The sequence below is a fragment of the Thamnophis elegans genome, chromosome 1, assembly GCF_009769535.1.
Source record: "Thamnophis elegans isolate rThaEle1 chromosome 1, rThaEle1.pri, whole genome shotgun sequence".
NCBI classification, from domain to species: Eukaryota; Metazoa; Chordata; class Lepidosauria; order Squamata; family Colubridae; genus Thamnophis; species Thamnophis elegans.
Window position 1 is genome coordinate 72,395,241 of NC_045541.1, and position 24,084 is coordinate 72,419,324.

Sequence of the window (24,084 nt, forward strand, 5' to 3'; positions counted from 1 at the left end):
TTGGGACTGTTTTGCCGATGTTCCTGCCGCACCCGTTGCTAGAAGAAAGGAAGGCTGGCGGTTCGCACGGATTTGTGCCCGGTCCGGAGGAAACGGGCTGCCCCTCCGTGGGAGCGGTGAATGAGCGAGCTTGCATGAAAAAAGGACGATAGGCGTCTGTCTGGCTCTTTGGTCGTCAGTCGGTGGGGACTGGTGGGTTTTATAGTGTTCAAGGTTTCATTTTGTTCTCGGTGGATTCAGCGGCGAGTAGAGTAACGGTCAATGTGGAGGGCAGTTCCGGGACATTATGCCCTCACAGCAGGGTTTCGGTTAGGAATAATAATCGTAGTCCAATATCGCTAGGGGACTTGAAGGGCGGGTTTTGAAAGGAGGCTGATATCTGAAGTCTGGATTTGCACGGTGAGTTTAATTTTGGTTGACGAAATAATCCGCTTTGCATTTGCATGATGCGTTGAACCATAAATTCGTAAAAGCCACGTAAACGGCTACTGCGACCCCAACCTGAATTGTAGACATGCTGTATAACCAAAATTACACTGAACCAAGTTTGCACGTGCAAATATCGCCTCTAGATCTAGCTTGGTTGGTTTTGTGCAAATACAGCCTCGGTGCTCTTATTCCACCCTAAATGTCTTTCCTTCCAAATGGTCTGTGACGTGGAGAAGAATATAAGGAAGTACCTGCTTCTGATGAGGGGATTAGCCCTGAAGGATGTTTTGATGGGTTCACTTTTAAGTTTTTGGCCAGCTTCTTTTGTCTGGATTGATACCTTGCAGAACACCACAGTATTATATTTAAAATTTCAACTACTAATGATTAGGGTTCCATACAGCTCAGCCAGTTCAGTCATATTTTGCTTCATTGGGACCTCTTGCATGATGAACTAGGTAGTTGCTGAAATCTCAAATCTGTGTTTTAAATATTGTATTGAAAAAGTTCGCTTGTGCTGTTTTTGAAGGTTTTTGTTTGGCTAGGCTTTTTGTTGATAATCTGTTCTTGTTTGAGCCGTTTGTAGTAAATTGCATTATTTGGTTTATAGATCGGGAAACCACCTGATTTGTAATATATAGCAAATGATGCCACATTAGTAAATTGTTAATGTCTCTTAATTTTATCTTTTCTTACTTTATATTTGTGTCCTGCTGTAAACCAATTTTGGCAGCAATATTAAACAATGAGTTATACCAGAGATTTTCAAGATCTGCAGATTTAGTTGTATCCTTGGGGGTTACAATCAATTTAGAAAGGTGATAGGGACACTTGAGGGAAAAGAAAGACCATTCATGTGCAGCAAGAGAGAGCACTGTCAAAATGTATTCTGGAAAGTAAAATATTTGTTTTTTGGCCAATGAAAATAATAATTTCATTTGTTGCTGAAGCAGTCAATTTGTTTTAATGTTTTAAGAAGTTGCAATTCCACAGCATTTTGAAAACCCAAGTAAATTATACTGTGTGTATAATATATATATACAAATAGATATATAGATAGATATAGATAGATAGATAGATAGATAGAGATAGTAAATTAATATTAAATATTAATATTATAAAATTACAGTGGTATCTTGGTACTCCACTGCCTTGAAATTTGGTACTCAACACATATTGACATGAAAATGTTATCCTGATACTCATTGTTTGTTTGGTACTCAATGCACAAGCTAGAACTTGTCATTGTCAAGCTACAATGTTTGTTGTTAGTTGCCTTGTGATTCACTATGTTATTGCTTATGGGGGGGAATTGTTTGGTATTCATTGTTTTTGATGCTCATCATGCATCCCAGAAGGAATTAACAGTACCAAGGTACCACTGTATATTTAAAATCGATGAATATATTTGCAGACAGATTTTGGTTTTAAGGTTACTGCAGCTTGATATTTTTTGGGAAAAATAATATCAAAGATGATTAAGTATTTTAAAATTATTAGGGTTTATTTATTTTTAAGCATTTAAATGGCCACTTATCTAAGACTATGGGATTGCAGATAGTGAAGAACAAGGAAAAGAACGAATATAATATAATTAACCAAAATAAAACAAGCCTTCAAAGTTTTAAACAATAACATGATTGTAATTTGAGAAAAGGTTACTTTTTACAACTTTACATTGAAAAATGCAATTTACAGTATGTTAAAATGGTGATATTGCTTTTTTGTGACTTTATCCAGCAGTTGTTATTTATTGTGGTTTGCAAACTAAAATATATTGAATATGCCGGATCTTATGGCATTAGAGGAGAAGACAAATAAAAAGCTCACAGAATTTATCCAGAATGTTCATGATAGAGATTTTGTATGGATGGATGAGATTCTCGAAGAAGCTATCAAGATGTTTAAGAGGTAAGAACTAACATGGTACTAAAAAAAGTGTGTGTGTGTTGGGGGGGGGGGGGGTTCCTACCTATCCATACAAACAATAATAGCTCTCAGAAATTCTTCAATCTCAAATTCTTAATGTAAATCTTTATAAACAATAGGAGAAAATCATTGAATACAGGAAATAATTTTATCTATATTCAATTTAAACATATATAAAAGTAGGTAGTTTTAATCCTAGTCCTTTGTCCTAACTCCTAGTTATATTTGGTCCTTTGCTTCTTCTAATTTTCAAAAAAGGTGCTAACACTAAACCACACCAACCAACAGCCTTCATGGAAACAGATCTCCAAATGGCTCAATTGTTCAACCATGATAGTATGAATTGGGTGTTGTCGTTTTTTAAGAAAATGATCAATCCTCCTTTACTAAACAAAACTGAACCTGAACAATTAGAGGTCAGCAAATTAGTAATCAGCAAATATCCTAGGAAAAATTGACAGGATTTTTAATAAAGGCACCTATCAAATATGATTAAATTGTTATTTCTTTTGTCAAAGGAGTAGCTTTGATGGAGAACCAGAATTGATGCCAAAAACCCCATCTCAAAAAAATCATAGAAAGAAACGTTTTTCTTCTATTAAGAATGATCAACTTGCTACAAAAAGGTAGGATTTCTGTTTCATGTTTGACTCTATGCAAATATTTGGGTTATACATACAATTCCAGTTGATATTTGGATCCAGTCTACTTGAAGAACAGTCTCAGCCCGATGAGATTGACTTGCTCCACCCATGCCACCACAGGCGGCATCCTGTGGATCCCGTCAGTTAAGGAATTTCAACTGGTGGAATCCAGGAGAAGAGCGTTCTCTGCTGTGGCTCCAACCCTTTGGAACATCTTACCCCCTGAGCCAATCCTTCAAGGCTTAAGATGTGGCTGTGCCAGATGGCTTGGGGACCCAGTGGGGGAGCTTCACGTGAAGTGGTTGACTAATTAAAATCTAATCCCACCTACCCACCTATCTATCCAACTCCCTCTTTTGACATCTTAATGATTTTATCAGTTGTGTTGTTGATAATTTTAGTGGATTATTAAAAATGTTTTTATGTTGTAAGCCCCCCTCCCCCCCCCCCGGAGTCTGGACACAAGGTGGGTGGCAAACGAATTGCATAATAAATAATTGTAGAAAATGTTAGGATTGGGAATGAACTCAATAAATTTATCATTTGGGAATGGTTTACAAACTATATAAATTAAAGTACAAAACCATTTTTCATGGGACAGCTTATGGCTTACAAGGCATAAACACAGAACCTATGTTCATCTGTAAATAAGCATATTATGATCTCATAATTTATTAGATTCAATCCTTACTCTCAGATCTCTCTCCTGTCAGATACTAGGATGTGCTGTCCAGATGGATGGTGGGAACAGGAACAGAATCTTGGTGTACCTGTAAAAGTACCCATAGATAGAAATTTATTGTTGTTGGACAATTCTGAATATTCAGCATAATGGTATTCTAGGTGAGGTCTTTGATCCACTGAGTTGAAGTCTCCCTTTTACCTATGAGTTTTCAAGATTTGAATCTGCCTAAGATAACCTCGGACTGACATTTTGCCCTCCACTCATTGAATTCAGTTGTAACCAATTTGAAAGATGCTCGTCTGATGTACTAAAAGTTCTGCGGTGGGTTTTGGCTTCCATGAGCCAGAAGATCTTTGAAAGATCAGCATTTTGTTTTATTATCCCTGTCCTCTTTATAAATCTTGCAGAGCAATCAATCCTTTATCTTGATCACAAGGTGAGAAAATCAAGATAACTTAGAATTATATGGATTATAGACTCAATGAAATGAGCTCATGTGTCATAGGAACAATAAGCCAAATAGATAGAATGCTTGGGAATGAGAAACAATTTGCCACAACCTCTGAAGAAAGACTTAGCAAACCTCTACAGGCTAGTTTAGATCCTTGGAATGTTGAGCCTACTTGAGATGCATGGCCCATGAATTCAGCTTGGATTCTTGCATTGTCTGTGTTTTCTTTGGTTTGTAAGGAGCTTGAAACTCTATGCGCTCCTACATTGGCACAAAAATATGTGTTGAAAAGAAAAAACCCCTGAGAAGATGACATAGCTACTTAGGCAAGTTAAGCGGCATACAAGTCTAATAAATAAATAGTACAACTTATGTCTCTTTACTGTTGTCTTGTTTCAGTTATACGGAATTGTTTCTTGAGTGTCAATGAAGCTGGTCATACATTAAAATATGCAAAATAAGTTGATAATTAAAGGCTGCATTCATCTCTTTTTAATACCGTAAAAGCACATGAAATACAATAACCCCGTTGAGCAAGAATCGCTGTATATAGAATAATAGCTTACTATAGGTTACTGTTAGACATAATTATTTAGAGGAAATGTGAACTGATTCTAAGGAAATCAACAGTCACAGAGGGGCTTTTAAAATATTTCTTGCTGCACTTAACTCACAAAAATCAAAATCAACCTCCCAGATAAGTGGTTTTCATTACCATTGTACAATAGCCAGTTTCCTTTAGGCAACAGATTTGAAAAGTAGTGTGCTTTGAATAAATAGGCCTTTCAAAATGATGCTTGGAATTATGATTCAAAGTTGCTGCCCAACTTTCATAGGGATATATTAAGATTTTTTTTTCTCCCGGCACATCTCCAATTCTGATTCAGCCAATTTTTGACTGTCTGTCTGTCTGTATGTATGTATGTATGTATTTAGTGTCACATTTATCAGCACAAATACAACATACATACATACATACATACATACATACATACATACATACATACATACATATAGTTAAGGACTTCAGAGTCTATGACTATGGAGATTCTCAGTCATTCAGGTCATAGTTGTCCCAAAGGTGCTTTTTCAAGAGGCAACTGGACTTTCTGGTTTTTCTTTGAAGACATTTCACTTCTCATCCATGAAGCTTCTTCAGCTCTGAATCTATGATAGTTTGACATTAGGTAACATTGGGTAGGACTGGGTGAATCTTTGAAGGAATGTTCAGCTTTGACAGATATTTGAATGAATAAATTATTTGAAAACGTCCTCAAAATATTGGGAATGCTTCTGAAGACAACTGAAAAACTGCATCTGTTACACAGTACTGATGCTAGATTACTAATCAAGGACATTTCAAAATTAATGCCCATCTTGAAGTTACCAGGCTTCAGTACTCCATTCAAAATGGTGGTTGTCACTTAGAAAGCCCTATATGGCATGGTATTCAGATATATCAAGGAGTGCCTTATGAATTATGAGTCTATTGGACAAGTCTGAACACGGAGGAAGAATTTATAACGATTTGAAATCGGGAATAGAAAACAGGTATTCTTGGTAGTAGTCCCTTTATATTATGGAAGACAACATGTTTGGCTCACGCTCACTTGTTCAGAAAGTTTCTTAAATCTTTTAGTGTACTCTTCATACCCAGATGATTTGTATATATTGTTTAATATATAATATTAAACAATATTATAAAGTGTTGTTTTTAATGCTTGGGATGATCTGTTTTTTGTTTGCTTCCTGTTCATTGCTTAGAGTTGCTCAGACTGGGACCATCTATATATTCTGAAATATAGCTAATATATTCAGTCTGATCACAGGGCATACAAAGGGTAATGACATGCCTTCTAAGCCCAGCTACTGACCTAAAAGGGAGGAAATTTAGGAATTTGCAAACACTACTCAACATCAAAATTTGCTTTGACTTCCATTAGTCCTTCTTAAAGGAAGGCAACTTCTTGGAGCTCATTGATTAGGTAGAGTGCGTACTAGATTATGTAGAATTCTAAATGACTTTTATATTTATGATGTGTTTAATTTCTTTAGAAATTACTGCTCAGTAAAATAGCGTTCACTATATTTTTTTCATTATAGTTCATTTTAGCAAACTGTGCCTCCTCCCAATTGTTTTTATTGTGTGAAAAAGTAAGTGGAGACTTGTTCTGCCTCACCCATATTAAGTGCTGGTTTTGGCATTGTGCACTTGACAATATGTTTCTTTTGCCAGATCATCTAAAAGAAACAGTGCCCGGATCAGAGCTTCAAAGAGGATTTCCCAAAATGCTCAGCACAAAAAAGAATTAGAAATGCAGAAAGCTGAAGTAGAGAACACCTCTCCTTGTGTTCGTGTGACTAGATCAAAGGCTGCCAGGTCTTTAAGGTCTCTCTCCGTTGCTGCTAATCCAGTTATTGCTTTAGCCAAAGGGAGGATACCTCTAGTAGAAATTAGTGCCAACGAGAGGCGCAGTGCAGAAGTGCAGGTGGAAAAAACGCCACCTCAAATAACAAAAGATGCCTTAAGGCATACTTTGTCTCCATCACCTATAAAGAGAGCAGAACCCTTGTCTGAAAAGTCTGTGATCATAATCCAAAACACTCCTGAGGAAAAACTAAAAAAAGAGGTGGGACGGACAGCATGTAAGTTGAAGATAGCAACTGTGTCTCTCTACAAAACTATTGAAAAAGAAGAGCCCAGCTCTGAAAAATTATGTCCACAGCAACAAGAAGATGAGCTGCTCTCTGAACTCAAAGGCACTTTGAATTTAAATGAATCGCCACACACACCTGTCCCTAAAGGAAGTCGTCGCTCAGTGCGCCGAAGCCTGATGGGCAGATCCTCCACAAGCTCTAGAGCCTCTCTGGTCAACAGATATTCGCTAAGCACCAAAAGGAAACAAATTGTCTTGAGACGCAGTAGCAGGACTGTATCCAAACAACAATCTGTCCAGCAGGAATCTATACATACACAAAAAAACAGTAAGGTTTTTTTTTTCTTTTCAATTTTATAAGTTTCTTGGCCATCATTCCAAGTGTGGTCCTCTCAGAGGATATAATTCAAAATAAATGTCTCTATCAAACTATAAAAATACTGAACTTTAAAAAAAAAGTTTTACTGAACTTTTAAAGAAGTTCAATTTGTAAAAAAAAAAAAAAAGTTTATCTGCAGTTTCAAACTAGATATGAGCCAGTTTGGTGTAGTGGTTAAGGCATCAGGGTAGAAACTATGAGACAATGAGTTCGAGTTCCATCTTATTTGGATAACTTGGACCAGTCAAACTCTCAGCCCTATGCAATGGCAAATCACTTCTGAAATCTAGCCAATGAAACTGAAGGAACTAGTCCAGATAGTTGTCCGGAGTCAAGGCTAACTCGAAAGCACATCCTTGATATAGTCAGTGGTGGGATTCAGCCAATTCACACCACGAATTGTTTGTTAACTTTATGAGCAGTTTGGTGAACTGGTTGTTGGAAGAAATCATTAAGGTAGAGAACCGGTTGTTAAATTATTTGAATCCCACCACTGGATATAGTTCTACTTTAAGAGTGAAAGTGTTTTAATACAGCATAGTTTATTTAAGGTGTAGGATGTTTTCAAAACTCCCTTAAAGTGTCCCTAGATGAAACTGATTTAATCAGTTTGGGGTTGCTCCAAAGAAAAGTCCCACATCCTAATATCCCTCTGCCGTACTGACCTTCATGAAGGCCTAGTAAATGAGCAAAATGAAAATTTCTTGTTATTGAATTTTGAAATATTTTTAGTGATGATGATAATTGTATTAAGTATTTATTGATTGTTTTATCATATATGCCACCAATCCTATGTTTGTGAAATGGGTAGCTATATGTATTGGACAAATAAAGCACAGCTGAGTTAGCGTAATATAGCTGTTGCTGGTATTCTCAATGGAGAGGCATCTTAACAGGAGAAAGTTCATTCTTATAAACCACTTTTCTTTTAATATACAGATAGTCCTGAATTTACAACCACAATTGGGACTAGAATTTGTATCATAAATCATTGTGATCATAAATCAAGTCTGACCTGATTTTAGGACATTTTTACAACAGTTGTAAAGTGAATTATAAGGTTGTTAAGTGAATCCAGTTTGTCAAATGGGTGGTTTTTTTTGCTGGAAAACAGCAAGCAAAAAGGTTGCAAATTGTGACTGCAGAATGCTGCAACAGGTGTAAATATGACCCAGATGCCAAGTGCCTGAATTGTGAATATGTGATGGTGAGGCTGTTACCATGGTTGTAAATGCAAGTGATTTTCTCCAAGGCTGTCATAACTTTGAGCCATTGTTAAATGGTTGAAAGTCAAGGACCACTTTTAAAGTTGATCCTTAAAAAATAGCAGAAACTAACTGGCAAAAGTAGTTAAAACTTTAAAAAGCCAATAAAAGAATATTTTAACAAATGAAAGAACATTCATAAGGGAAAGTAAAGTTCACTCAATAAACCTAACTCACATTTCTGGTTTGAAAAAAAAATGATCTAAGATAGAATATCCTAAAATTTGTTAAACAGGTTTCATGTACTTCAAACCCAGACTAATTCAGTTAGTTACTTTTTGAGCTGGGTGCTGCTAAAAGTGCAATAGAAAAAAGATATATTTGTAGTTGTGTTTTATTTTAATGATCTAGCTTATGTTGGGAATAAAATGTTATTTGCACTTTCAGCTATTACAGAAAAGTTTCTGGTTAAAGAAAGTACTGAATCCAGGTAAGCTTATTTCAGTCAGAGGTTTTGTGAAAGTAATACATTTTTGATTGAAGACAGCTACTGTACTTTAATATGGACTGTCTTTGATAAGCAGTTAATTTTATTTTAATCATTTTGATTCATTTATTACATGGCATCAAACAAATGCTCTGGCATAAACAAAAGTAAATAAAAATAAATACCAGATCAACAAAAGAAAAAATTGGTGGAAACTATCTCTTGCCCAAAAGCAAATCATTTCTATTTTCCTTATGTAGAGTGACTGGAAAAAAGGAACAAGATATTTAAATACTGCCTGTGGTAATTAGAGCTTGCTTTTCACACACAGCAGTCTTTCAAATTCTTTCACTTTCTTAGCTCTTCTACAATACAATCTACTTATCAAAATAGATTCTTCTGCATTCTTGTGTGGCACTTTAATTATTCTCCATGAAGCCTAATGTATAGTGATGTATGTCAGTGAGGTCTGGAACACCCTACCTAGGTTACTTTGGTCTACTTCTGGTTTGGAATCTTAAACTGACAACCTCTGGGAAAAAACACAATCTGGATAGAGGAAAGTTTTTGCACAGACTAGAGCAGTGATGGCTAACCTTTTTGTCATCACTTGCTGAAAGCGTGTGTGCGCGCATGCCCACACCCATAATGCAATGTGCACACGACACCACTCTGTGGGGCCCGCTGTCCTGAGCATGTAACTCCTCCCGCGCATCCTCATGCCCCATTTCGGGTCTAGCAGGCTTCCCTTCAACCTCCTGGGATAAAAAAATGGGGTGGGGGGGTGTTGCATGCCTCCACACATGTACGTGCATCTCATGCGGCTTGTGCATGCATGGCAGAGACCCGAAAATCAACTGGCCGGTGGGAGGCGCGCACAAATGCACGATGGAGCTGAGCTGGGGCAACGGCTTGCATGCCCGCAGAAAAGGCTCCATGTGCCACTGGTTCACCATCACCGGACTAGAGAGTAACAGAACTCTAGAATCTGTGAGCTTTGCGCAGTCTTTATTAAAATCTTGCTATGAAAAATAAATCTGTAGTTAATCGATATTATATATATATATATATCTGTTCTTTTTTCCTCTCATAGAGCAACATTAGATTCTATGTCTCATTCTCAGAAGGTAAGTTAAAATAGATGTTTATAAAAGCATGTTGATGTAAATAGAATATCCCTTTATAAAGTATTAATCAGCCACTTTGATTGAATGTATGGCTATTTCTAAAGCTGACTCTAACTCTGTATGTGTGCTTATATAAGCCTGTCAAGTCTTTTGAATGGGAGGGATTTGCTGTCATTAACAAACATTGCAAAGGATCTCTTTTGAATGCTTCACTATGTCCTTCTGTCTACTGGAATTGCATTTTGGAATGTCAACTGGATAATTTCTAACTGATCAGATCTCTCTCTCGCTCTCTCTCTCTCTCACTCTCTCTCTCTCTCTCTCTCGCTCTCTCCCTCTCTCCCTCCCTCCCTCCCTCCCTCCCTCCCTCCCTCCCTCTCTCTCTCTCTCTCTCTCTCTCACACACACACACACACACACACAATTTTCTGTCCCCAGGATAAAGATACATCTGTAATACTACTGGGACTATTCACTGTCTCATATCAGAGCACATGTTAAATTTCAGGTAGCTGTCTGTCTATAAATTTTCTTAGTGTTTCCAAAGGAAACAATGACTTCATCGTTAAATGGCAGAAGTTTGCCTTTTTTATGGTTGGTACCATATAATTGCTTATTAAATTTATACTTTCCTACATCATACCACATTTGTGAGCTTGTACTATGGGAAAATTTGTATGCAATTTACCCTTGGCCAAATGTAATTCTTCCTTGCGTAATGTGACTGACACTATAAAGCAGTCTGCCAAGCCTTGAACATTTGGGGTCTCGGAAGTAGGAACCTATGAGTGTGTATTATAGTATTCATAATAATGGAGAGTTGCATAATCTCTTATACAAATTGGTACGATAAAAACAACTGTTCATATTTGGAGCTTCACATTCCTAAGTTCTAATATTTTTTTTAGTTTGTTTTTGTTTTAGTCCTTTACTATTTTAGCAGTTTGCATTAAAGTGAATGAATGTCATATTTGTGACTTCTGTCTGTAACTAAAAAGCTCTTTATTAATCTTTATTGTCACAAAGGTCATTGAGCTAGAGATAGATCCTGAAAGAATATACAAATTATATCTTGGGAGCCTTATGATTCTTGCTAATGTCAGATCATCTGGAAAGCAAACATTTCTGAATCTGCCAAACTTAACCCACAGTAAAAAAAAATCTGGCCCATTTCTGTGCTTGATATTTCTCAACCTGGCATTGGACTTTAGTTTAATTACACTTTCTCTGTCACTTAAGCCTTATTGATTTCAGTGGATGAAACATTTCAATAAAAGAAATTATATTACTACATTCGGAAGCATCTTAACTCAGTCAACTAATAATTCTATGTGATTTGCTTGTAAAGCAATTAACAATATGATTACCTTTATCATAGGTTGATGAAAATCTCAACAAATCCCTTTATTCTAATAAGACTGGTATGCAAGAGACTCCCCGATCCGAAGAAAAACAGCATAAAGGAGAAAGCGAAGGTCAGTATATTGGCTATAGCAAAAATAACCAACTTTGAAGCAGATGGGACACACCTAAGGAATACAAAGCTTTAACCATATTTATTCAGTACTAATCCAGTTATTTGAGGGCAGTAATAGTAATAGTTTTAATAAGGGTTTTCTTTTCAAGGGGAGGAGAATCGGCTCTCTTCCATTGGTGATCAGATTTGATTTATATCTGGCATTTTTGCTTGTGAAGTAAAGCACCTAATAAAAAAGTAAAGCCAAAGCAATATAAAGAGCTAATGCAAATTACAATTAGCAATGTCACTCATGCCTTAGTCTTTCTGGAGTACTGCAGTATCTTCTTCATGAAGCTGCGCTTGAAGATGACTTTAGCTAAAATTGTTCCAGAATATAGCTGTTTATGCAGCATGGGTGCCTCTGTAACAGTGCATTTCAGAACATGGCTGCCTGTAATGTCTTTCATGGTGCGTCAGCTGGATATTTGCAAGACTGTCTATTTCTAGTTATCTTCGCCATCTTTTAAAACTAGAGTTCTTGTGCTCAGGGTTGGATCAATTAAACATTATCACCTTATGGGACCCAGGAAGCATACTTTTTGTGTTTTCCCTATCAAGCAGCCTTCACCTTGAAATGTGTTTTGCTCTATTGGCCTTTAAGGAGGTCTAGAGCTGTGGTTCTCAACCTTCCCAATGCCACGTCCCTTTAATACAGTTCCTCATGTTGTGGTGATCCCCAACCATAAAATTGGTGTCTCGGTTCCTAAAACCATTGAAAATATTTGTTTTCCGATGGTCTTAGGCGACCCCTGTGAAAGGGTCATTCGACCCCAAAAGGGATCATGACCCACAGGTTGAGAACCGCTGGTCTAGAACAGTGGTCCCCAACCCCCGGGCCGCGGACCGGTGCCGGGCCATGGAGTACCTGGCACCGGGCCGCGCAGCGGCCGGGGGCCATGATCGCTGCAGCGGCCGGGGGCCATGATCGCTGCAGCGGCCGGGGGCCATGATCGCTGCAGTGCAAAGGCTCCTGGGCCGTGCGCAAAAGCTCCTGGGCCGTGCGCAAAGGCTCCAGGGAAGAGAGCCCCGCGCAGGTACGCAATCAATGTGTCGTCGCGAACAACGCCCCCCCACCCCTGCGCGCGCTCAGCGGGCCACGGTAAAATTATCAAAGGCTGACTGGTCCGCGGTGATAAAAAGGTTGGGGACCACTGGTCTAGAACATCTACTTTACCCCCAAGTGCTGGCCCAGTTGTAACTAGATGAGTTTTATGTGTCTAGACCTCAGTATAGTGTGCTTTAGTCTGCTATGTTTTATATTATTTTGTTTTCCTTTTTATTTTAAGGAAATATTTTAAATTTTTAACTCCTATTGGCTGCTCAGAGTTACCTGATAGATGGGCAGCCATATATATTGAATACATATCTTTATTGTATTTTAATAGCAGAATAGTCAGATTTAAGCAGGGAAAATAAGGGTGAGAATGTGATCACAAGGTTTCTGGAAGATGACTCAGTTCTTTTTCTTCTAACTCCCTCTCCTCACCCCCAGGTATTTCTCACTAGATTAAACATGTTCAACTTCACCCTTTCCCATGTTGCTCCTGCGTTGTTAATGGACTAGTTAGGAGTCTGACTTATGGGTCCTTGGTCTAAAAACCTGTGCATCATTTATATTAGTGTGTCAACCTTTTACTTAAAGAGTGTTAATTCTTTTTTTCTTTTTGCCAAGAAGCTGACTGTCCAAACTTGAGTTGCTACTCTCTTGACTTTATACCTATCATATTGGGATTGCAACAATCCTGAATCATATCTCTAAAACTTTGCTATCTAATGATCATTTGGATTTTGCTGCTTAGATAAATTGAGGCCCAGATCTTGACTTCAGTTCTAGTGCCACCCCTGGCACCCAAAAAGGCCACCTTGTGCTGTTCCCTGTGCCATTTGAGCCTTTGGGATTGGTACTATTGCCTCAAGACTAAGCACACCCCAGAAGCTAATGTGCATCCCTTGCCTTCTGGTGGTGTTGTTGCCTTTCTGTTAGCCAGCCCTGCAACCTATTCAGGCCTGTTCCTGGTCGAATGAAATCTATGCTCTTGAAGTGGCTTTGGTAAATGCTCTTCCATAACCTCTGCAATCTCTGAGACCATTCTTAAGTATCCCTCAACACCCCCCCCCTCATTCTTTTCCTGATTATGGAGGCACCTAAGGCCATTTGAGAGCACATCCCATCCTTGTGCAGCCTCCAGAAATCACAGAAGAATGGGCATGTTTTTGAGAATAGTTGGTGAGTGTTGGTGAATGCTAGTGTCTCACTCAAAATATTGTGGCATGACACCTTTGATGGCACGTAATGGGTTTGTCATCATTTACTTTACACTAAACAACTGCTATTTTCTATAAAAATAACCTGTAATCTGAATATTCTGCCCTGATAATTGTCTACTTACTTATTTGCTGATGAAATAATTTTGCCTCTGCTTAATTTGGTCAATCCTTGAATGCTCATCCTCTATTTTTCTTTATATGCAGATGAGAGCTCTGAAATGAGTGATGCATTACAAAAGCAGCCTCTGAGTGCCCGGTATGTTTCTTTACCTCTTTTTGACAAAAGCTATGAAACACTGATCGAGGGAGATGGAGGAAACTAAGAAAGGAAACCTCTCTACTTTGCTCTTTGAGTATAGAAGGTAGCCAGGGTCAGTAAGGATAGCTGAAAATGCAAAGGATCTGCAAATTTTAATACTGAAAGTAAAAAGTAAACTGGAAAAAATGGGATTAAATTTTAAAAAACAAGACAAAAGTAATTACAATAGGTAAAGCAACCAGCCTTAGAATTGACAATGAAGATACTGAAATAGTGGATAGCTTTTTCCTTTCAGGATCAATCATTTCAACAGTAAAGACAAGCAGTCAAGAAATACATTGAAGACTAGCACTTGGTAGAGTAGCCATAAAGACTTTGAAAAAGACAAAAGTTGTACTACTAAGAATGGTGAAAGAGGATGACCAGCAGCAAGAAGGATGGATTCAGCTACAGTAGTGATGAGTGCACCATTGGGACATTTGAAAGGAGAGGTTAGAGATAGATTGCCATGAACTAGTTGCTAGGAGTTAAAAACAACTTTATGATGATCACGATAAGGTTTAACTCTTTGTAGCTAATTGCAGGGAACTGTGTGACCTAATATCAAAGGCTATATTCCTTCCCAGTTCTTCTGTTTGCTCAGAACAAATGCAGATCTCTTCCCCAAATCTTTCAAGGATTTTGAAACTTCTCTGCTTTTAGAGTATTGTAATCTTAAATTGTATAGGAAAAAAGGCTGCACAGTTTCTTTCTGTTTTCCTTGCCTCTGTTTCTCACAGCACCCCCAGTGAAGTGTATGATGTAGCAAACCCACAAAGAAGAAAGCTCAGCAGGTCCAAGTCACAGGACAAAAAAGAGTCTGGTTTCAGGCCAAGCTATTGAGGGAATTCCTGCTGCTAGTCTTCCCAGCCATCTGCACAAATACTAACTAAGAAATGCTCAGCAGAAGTTTCCCACAGAGCAATCCCTCCAGGGATTCAGTGGAATCTTTTACCAGCTTCCTGCCAAAATAATCCAGTGGTGCCTCTGTACCCCCTGCCAATGTGGGCTTCATGTAGTTTTTTCAGATGTCAGTGCTCCACATCTCTCAGTATACACTATCTTTGCTTAATGCTGATGATAGTATTTAATAAACTCTGCAGGCTATTCTTCAAAAGTCCAAAGTGGACTTTTCTTTTCTCTGGAATATCAAGAAAATGTTCGTGGAAAAAAGAAAAAAAATTCCCTAGCACCTTAGCATTTAATTTTGCTGTAGTATATGGTAAGCTTAATAAACTGATCAGCTGCTAAAGTGATAATAATCTTACAAAGACTCTGTATTCTTTCTCCTGTCTGTGTCTCAGATTTTAGATTAAGGGGTTTTAGATCCAGTTTTAAATCCTAACTAGCTGATCTTGGACTTCTACCTCATTAAATAGTTACCAAGCAGCCATGTTGCCCCTGAGTCATTTGTGAGTTTGAAAGCTACAAGATATAAAATTCTATGTTTCCCACCTGTAACTGAGACAAGGAAATGTTAGGGCTGAGTCACAATGTCCAATGAGCCCTTTATAATCTTGCAGGAGAAAGCCAAGCTATAAGAGAGCAATTCGTGATAGAGATGATGGACAGCACACAGAAGATGAGCTCTCTCCACCAAGAAAAAAGACTCTATCTCCTCAATGTCCTGCCAGCAAGGTAAGATAAGCATTATATCCCTGAAAACACACCCAGGACAAAGGATTGACCTCCATGGATTGATGATATTCTGGGTTTTTCAGATGGTGCGTCCTTTGAAAACGTTCTTGCATACAGTGCAGAAGAACCAAATGCTGATGACTCCTGCCTCTGTAAATCAAAAGAACACAATAAAATCATTCCTCAGGCAGAACACTCCTCTCCGCTTCACTCCCAAGGTAATTCAAAGTACTCTGTATTTAATGACAAAAAAGAGGAGAGGGCTTCTGGATTGATGGTGGAAGTTGCCCCTCCTCAAAAGTGTAAACATCAAAATGTTCAAGTTTTTAGTCTTGTTACTAAGTTTAGCTAAGAACATATAGTCTTTCATTGCCTTTATTCTGCTTGTTAACCAAGGAGTTTACACAAATGTTCAGTTTGAAAGCCCCTGCTTGAAGCTCTTTGGTTCAAATAGCTAAAAGCTTTGAAATACTGTATGATTATATTCAGTTTAGTTGAGCTAGTAAAAGAGAGCAAGGTTGAAAAGCAAGAATGTGAACAATTGATTAAAGAAACAAGGTTTAAGAAGGACCAGGGTAAGTAACTTCTGAACAGGTGAAATTGCACTAATGACAGCAAGAAAGTCTATAGATAACGGGCTAAAGAGATTGAAAGGCAAGCATGTGGTTTGGGAGAGGCATTGTTTTGAAATTCTGAGCAATGTCTAGATTTAGCTCTCTGTTAAACTGAAAGCTCAATAATTTTGCCTCATGTATCAAAGCCTTTAAGTTCAGTATTCTTCCCATATGAGCTTCTGGCAGATAGTTCAATCCTTTGTTGCTCCTTGGTTAAATATCCCAGCAGGTTGCTCTTATTGATTCTAATTCAGCTAGAATTAACGAAATATGTAGTAGGGCAGGATTCTATATGAGGTTGTATTTCAGCCCTATTGCGGACAATATACAGATATTGAAAATATATTATAACACCCAAATATATTTATTAATCATTTCTCAATCTTTTCTTACACAGGGAGGGTTTGTTGTAAGTAGCAAGAATGCTTTTACAGTAGGTGCATTTGTGCGTAATTAACCCAGTGTGTGTTATCCAAAGCTGCCCTAACTTGCATAGAGATCTTTTTAAGGGAAGCCCAGCATGTATTTAGTGTTTTTCAACTAAATTCTACTAAAAAGTAGATAGTGCATATGCATTATTAGAATTGTACTGTTTATTGTGATAGCCTTCAATATTTCAGAATATTGTACATTATTTCAATTAATTCTAAGTCTCCACTTAGATCAATTTTTCAAGCTGAGAAAGTGCAACAAAAAAGCTATTTAGGCTACCTTTGGATCACTTCATGTATATTGTTAATAATGCAGCTGCTTTTAAGGTGTGCAATGTGAAGTGTAAATAAAATATAACATTCATGCTGACATACTTAGTATATTTGTACAAGTAGTCTGTGTTTAATGACTGCCTTGTTTAGCAACTGCAATTAAAATGGTGATTAAAAAAATAACTTTATGAACAATCCTCACATTTGCAACATTGGCAAGACAGCAAAGCAAAGGAAAACTGAAGTAAATGATGAAGCAGAGTTGTAGTTTCACTTAGTAATCCCTTTGCCTAACTGCCTAGTTGTTTCCAAAAGCAAAATGGCTGCTTGCGGGGGGAGGAGATATCCTCTGAAGGGCAGCGGAAATCTCAGGTCCCAAAGACCTTGAGTGGAAGAGAACTGGTCCAGCAGGCATAAGTTGAGGGCTACCGGTGATAAAATCTAAGTATGTCATATGTTTAAAGTATTATCAAAATAGTTTTGTTTTAAATCCCAAGTCCTGATTCTTTTTAATGCCAATTGCTTGAAAATTTCAGGAATTTGTAGAGGCAGTGAACACGACTTACAGGAGCAAAGTTGGGCTTGCAAAGAACTACTTAAGCTCTTACATTGCCTCCCCACCCTTTGAAAATTCTGAGTAATTGGCACCATTATTTTGTATACACAGAAAACATTCTGTTTCTTAAGTAAGGTTGAGTAGAGCTATGGAACATCCTACCGCCCCCCCCCCCCCATCTCACTAATCCAGTTGTCTTGGTGTTGACTCAGAAATATTTAAGAATATCTACTGTATTTTTCGGAGTATAAGGCGCACCTTTTTCCCTCAAGAAAGAGGCTGAAAATCTGGGTGTGTCTTATAGACTAAATACAGCATTTTTTGCCTCCCAAAACCCTGCTCCCTTTACCAAAATGGCTGTGCAGAGCCTTTAGGGCCTTGCAGAGTGCTCCTGGGGGCTGGGGAAGGCAGAAATGAGTGAAAAACAGGCCATTTTTTGCTCAATTTCCCCCCCCCCAAGTCCCCAGGAGCACTGTATAAACCTCCTAAAGGCTGTGCATGCCATTTTTTAACAAAAATGGCTAATTCCCCCCCCCCCCCAGGAGCACTCTACAAGCTTCCTAAAGGCTATCCATCCCCCCCCCTTTTTTTTGAAGAAAAGGGGGGCATTTTGCAAAAAAACTGGCCATTTTTGGGAGGTCTGCAGAGTTCAAAAACTTTTAAATTCGCCTCTTCAAAATTGGTGCGTCTTATACTCTGGTGCATCTTATACTGCAAAAAAATATTTCTGCTAGTCTATTTCAGAAAGGTTTAGCAACCTAAATAAACAGCTGGAACTTCATGGTCTAGGGAAAAAAAATCTTGATTCCCTCAGAAACCTTCCAACAGTTTCTAAATCCATAGCAGTTTTAAATGTGTTCGCTAGAGTAGAGAGGTTAGCTATTATTATTTTTAGCTAAAACCACAATTCTGCTTTTGAGCTTTCACCTCAGGGAGTTGCAATAAAAATGGATGCAGCTTTTCATAAGACCCTAAGATGAGCTTCTTCCCTCTCTTCTATCTAGGAAAAAGAGAGACAGCGGTTAGAGACCATGAGGAAGAAAGAAGAGGCTGAGCAACAAAGAAAAAGGAAAATGGAGGAGGAAAAGAAACGGCGATTAGAGGAAATGAAACGGTGTGGATTTGAGTCCTTCTGGCTCCCCTTTTGTAATCTCTCTCCATCTTTTTGACTTTCTTCTAACTGGTCTCCTGTGTGCCCTCAGTAAACGTGAAGAGCGCCTACGAAAGGTGTTGCAGGTTCGGGAGCGAGTAGAGCAGCTAGAGGAAGAAAAGAAAAACGACTTGAACAAAAGATGGCTCAACATGAAGGGAAGAATGAGAAGGTAAATGCAGATGGGATCTCTACATAGTATCTAGCTGTAAGATAATGCTAGCACTGTATCTTCTACTAAAGTCAAATGAGATAGTTAAAATTATGTTCTTATCCTCTCAGCTCAGAACTACTACTAGTCTTTATACCACATTACTATTTATACTAGATTTTTCAGACTTGTGCAAAGAAAACACCAATTTTTAGCTTTTATTTCCTTTTTTTAAATTAAAAAAACCTTGCTTTTTAATCTGTAACAAAAGAGATAAAGTAGATAATCCAATACAATAATAAATGATAATGCAAAGAATAATAGTAATAATAAAACTAAACCTTAGAAAGAACAGTAATAAAACAAACAACATATACATAGAGCAATGAAATCAACTCATAAATAATAAATTAAACCTTGACCACACAGAATCATGTTTATCAGATTTCTCACAGCATTGATGGGAAGTAAATTCATCTGTAGAAACTTTAACTCGGATACAACAGAAGAACTTCTGAGCTACTGCTGTTCCCATGCAGAATAAATTCGTGTTTTTCATACTTCAGTAGGTTCCAAATTTTTCGGAATATAATTCCACACCATATTCATATTTTGGACTTTGTTCTTTTCTAAGCCCTGCTTTACAACTCTAGAGGCTCCCTTCCAGTTCGTACTTCACTACTTACTTTAACACTTTCCTACTAACGTGTTAATAGAATTGTTTTCTAATAATCTGAGATGAGGAATACACTAAAACTGTAGAAAAAACAAAGCACAGTCTTCCCCATTTTTTCTCAAAGCTGGAAACAAAACTCTCCTAAGTGCGTGTGGCATAGTCCTATGCACTGCAGCCCTCCATGATGCAAATATTGTTTACCCAGTTGGCATAATGTATTATCTGATGCAGAAGAAAAGAGAGGAAGAACAGGAAAGAGCAAGAAAGATCGCGGAACAACACAAGGCTGAGCTGGAAAGAGAAAAAGAACTGTCTGCTAAGAGAGAACTGGAGAAGAAGCAAGAGCAGGAAAAGATCCAGGCACAGCGGTAAGAAAGAGCATCTGAGCATCCTTTCATGAATTCCCATAAAAGTAGGCATGGGAAGGCTTCTGAGGTGCACAATATATGATTAGGGTACCTGGCAGCATAGCTAGGACTGCCATGTGGTTTGAGTTAATGATGAAAAGTTTGATTGCTTTTCTCTTTAGGTGGTAATGTTGCGTGTTTTCTTACAGGAAGCATGAACAGCAAGAAAAGGAAAAGGCTGCACGCTTGCAGAGAGAGGTTTTGCAAGCAGCTAAAGAAAAAGAGAGGCTCAAGAAAGAAATGGAAGAAAAAGAGCGGAAGTTGGTAAGGGATTCCTACATCTCTGAATGTCTTCTGTTATGTTTGCCCTCCATCCACCTCATCTGGATCTTGTGGAGCAACAGCAATGACCTTTCTCAATATTGTATGGTTTCTTTTTAGCAGGAGCAACGGAAGCAAGAAGAGGAACTATTGAAAACAACTTCAGAGGCTCAGGCAAAGATTGCTAATAAGCAACTGAATGTAACCATAACTATTGAGGTAACCTCAGAATTACCCTGAATAATTAGCAAAATGTAACAATAACCCTAAATACAGTATATGGTCTTAAAGATTATATTGGAAAGCAGGTTACCTCTAGCAGTCTTTTAAGATTTAAAGTATAGAACTATTTTAGTAATGCCAAGTAGAATTCCAACTTTTCTATTATTGAATAGAAACATCTCTTGTATACACTTTTTCTGCTGGGAATTGTAGCTTGGCAGCATCTGGAGAGTCAGTCACTTTTTATTGTTGTTGTATTTAAAGGTATAACTCCCATCTTACAACAAACTGAGTGGCCTCCAATTAATTATTCTACAATTAACACAATCTGGCACTGAATAAATCAGAATAAAATAGCCTTGTTCCTAAAAATAACAAATAAAAACGTTGGTCTATTTTATTGCTCTATGTCATTTTAATATCAAATCTGCTTCTCCCATCACTCCTCCCCCTATGTGTATGTTGTGTTGGGGGAGGCAGTTTAGTGTGTCTCTGCATGTGTCTCTGAGACATCCTTTCACAGATTTGGAAAAAGTTGAAAGTATCAGAAGTTAAAATCTAAGGAAGAAAATAAACATGCTAGAAAGACAAATGTGGATTTATACATTGTATTTTTTTTTTAAAAAAAAACTCTGCTTCCTAGAGCTTATTGATGGAAAAATAAGGCTATTCTAATTATTTTTTCTTGAAATAGAAAAGAACTTTGGATCTTTGGGTTATGCTTAACCACAAATGTCCAAAACTACTTAAAAGGAAGGGAGGGTACAGCTCAGACAATTAGGATCTACTGCTGCCATTGTTGGACAGAGTTTATTTGGAAATGTGGCTGAATAAGTTATGTGGGTTACTCTTCTGTGAAACAGTGGGAAACTACTAGCAGATATTCTCTAGTACAGTGGTTCTCAACGACCCTTTCACAGGGGTCGCCTAAGACCATCGGAAAACACATATTTTCGATAGTCTTAGGAACCGAGACACTGCTCCTCTATAGTTGGGGGTCACCACAACAAGAGGAACTGTATTAAAGGGTCGCGGCATTGGGAAGGTTGAGAACCACTGCTCTAGTATGTGCTGCAACTCTTTTAGTAGTTCCAGGATCCAGTTCCAGTGACTTGATTTTGCTGCTCACATTCTTTTTTCTAGAACTCACCTATCTGTGATTCATATCCAATGACACCTCAAGGCCCCAACAACCCAAGATTGATCTAAATAATTATGGAATGGATTTGAACAGTGATGATTCAACAGATGATGAGAGTCAGCCCGCAAAACCATCCCTACTTGGGCTTCTGGTACGTTGAAACCCATTTGTGTTTCTTTGAGTCACATTATAGCTAAGCACTCCCTTACATCTCCTTAATCCAGTGTTCTGCAGATGTATAGAAAGTGCAGCTTCTAGAATTGCTAAGAATTCAGAGAGACAAAATAGTAACATGCAAGGAGGATGCTAGGTTGTGAAAGCCTTCCCAGGATTTTATGGCAATGTAGCATAGAGTATGGTAGTTCACCTTAACATGCTTTTAAAAATTGGCAGACAGGTTTACAGAAAACATCTTTATCCTGCATCATTAGCCTTGAGTGCTAAACAGAACATCTGTACTCAGAAGCTGTGTAAGGAGCCAATAGTACTTTGAAAGAGTGAGTGAGGTGCTGGGCTAGTTTTTACCCAGTGTAACTATTTCGGTAGTCTAATAAGATATTCAAGCATCTCTAAACATGCTTGCTTAAAAACAAACAAGAGCTTAATGCAACATGGAATTGTATTTCTTCTAAGATCTGGGCTCCTAAAAAGGTGGAAATGCTGTGTAATGTGATAGTATGGTATTCATGATGTATCTGAAGACTTGACATAGTCTTTTAAATGGTGGTTATCAGTTTGGTCTTTATGTATATTTGTGAATATACTTTAAAAAGGTGATATAAAGCAGAATTTCTATTTCCTGCTGGTTTGACAATGGTGACTTTTTAATTTTTAATATAGAGAAAATACTTTACAGAAATAGCATAAATACATTTCAAATAATTTACAATTACAGTTGTATATAGGATGTTCATCTCTCTTATGGGCCAAATCTTTTAAGTATATTTAAATATAAATAAATCAAATCAAATTTTGACAGGCAGATTTCACCACTTCTAGCCAGAATCTATAATGATTTAAAAATATTTCAGGAAAGAATGCTTTGCTAACAAAATCAAGATCAATTCTAATTTCAGTCTTGCTTTTTTTCCATTTTGTGTCATAATTGTTGCTACTGTCTTTTGTGTGAATTGGAATTATGAGGGGAAAAGACCATTTCCTTTGAGATTGGGGAAAATGTATCCTTTCTTCCTTGGGAATCCTTGCTGTCCATTTTAAGAACTGAAACATCACAATACAAGCTACCAATGGCAGTCAATATGTCTGTTCTTCCCTCCCTTAGGAAGTCAACTAAGCCAGCAATCTTGCATCAATATTTAACCCACCAGACACCAAAGCACTCTTTGGAGTGGTGAAGAGTCCCAGTTGGAAGAAATCTTTGATAAGAGCAAGCCACGTTATTTCAAGCGCACAAGCTCTGCAGTGTGGAATTCCCCACCTTTCAAGGGGGCAAAACTCTGTCTTCTGCCTTCAAGAGGTTTTAATGCCTGTCTAATATGTGTCTGGTATGGTTTTCAAAGGAAGAAAATGAGTTGCTTTTTTAATAATGTTGTACACTCTTTTATCCATATTAATAAAGTTATAATGAAGTTGCTGTCTTTGCTCACAGTGCCGAAGTGACCTGCTAGGCTTGGTAACAATATTAGAATCGCCCTATGGTTACGTATGGCAGCTATTGCAAACCTTTGTGGCAGAGTAAGGGAGGGGGAAGAGAGAGAGCGGGGATGATAGACATGGGAGCAGGGGGACAAAAGGTCCCTCTCAATGGCTCTTGTCAGAAAAACGCTTCAGGGCAAAGTCCCAGGATTCTGACAGGGCGGGAAAGAGGAGCGCATGGGAGAGGGAAGGAAGAGGGCAGGAGTGATGGGCATGGGAGGTAGGGGGGGAAAGACACCCCCCCCCTCAATGGCTCTGTCAGACAAATGCCCGGGCAATGCCGGTCATCAGCTAGTACATAATAAAATAGTAAATTTTCCAGTACCTTGACTCTGGTTAGAATTTCAGCTGAGAAAAAACATGAAAAGAAACCTGGGTAATAATCCTAGCAGCTGGAGTTTAGTCTCTGAATAGTAACACAATCTTACAACCTTGTTCAAAATGTGCCTGCTACAATGAAGATAAAGTCTAGCTTGGACCTGCATTATTGTCCATTGCTGTATTTAGTATGGCTTCCCACTTCTTCACTAGTGGATTGCAGTCTTGATTAGGACAAAAAATCTAGATGAACTCAATTGATATTCCATCTATTGTGCATAGCACTACTGTAGATTAATTACCTGACTTCTAAAACTGTCCATTCTACAAAACAGATCAAACTCAAACGTGAAAGGAATTGAGTTGAAAAAGAAACCCTAAATCAGATCTATTAACCTGATCTAGGGAGTAGCAAAATTCCACAGTCTAGAGACAATGACAAGAGCCAAGTCTTAAGTACTTTGCCCCAAGGCAGTAAGTTTGGATATACAAACTTTGGAGGATTCCCAATA

At 38.0% G+C, this 24,084-nt stretch overlaps 1 protein-coding gene across 1 annotated transcript; it reads left to right on the plus strand.

Annotated features, from left to right (window-relative positions):
- LOC116505358 (inner centromere protein-like) lies at positions 1–23,108 on the plus strand. Its single transcript, XM_032212548.1, is given in 19 exon segments — positions 1–192; positions 2,170–2,340; positions 2,877–2,984; positions 6,375–7,123; positions 8,827–8,869; positions 9,960–9,993; positions 11,372–11,468; positions 13,985–14,036; positions 15,602–15,716; positions 15,800–15,934; positions 18,595–18,704; positions 18,793–18,863; positions 18,866–18,912; positions 19,799–19,935; positions 20,124–20,238; positions 20,356–20,454; positions 21,601–21,643; positions 21,646–21,749; positions 22,881–23,108. Coding segments are annotated over 18 exon segments (2,199 nt in total). The 5' UTR covers positions 1–192; positions 2,170–2,212; the 3' UTR covers positions 22,893–23,108.
- Positions 23,109–24,084: the final 976 nt, after the last annotated feature.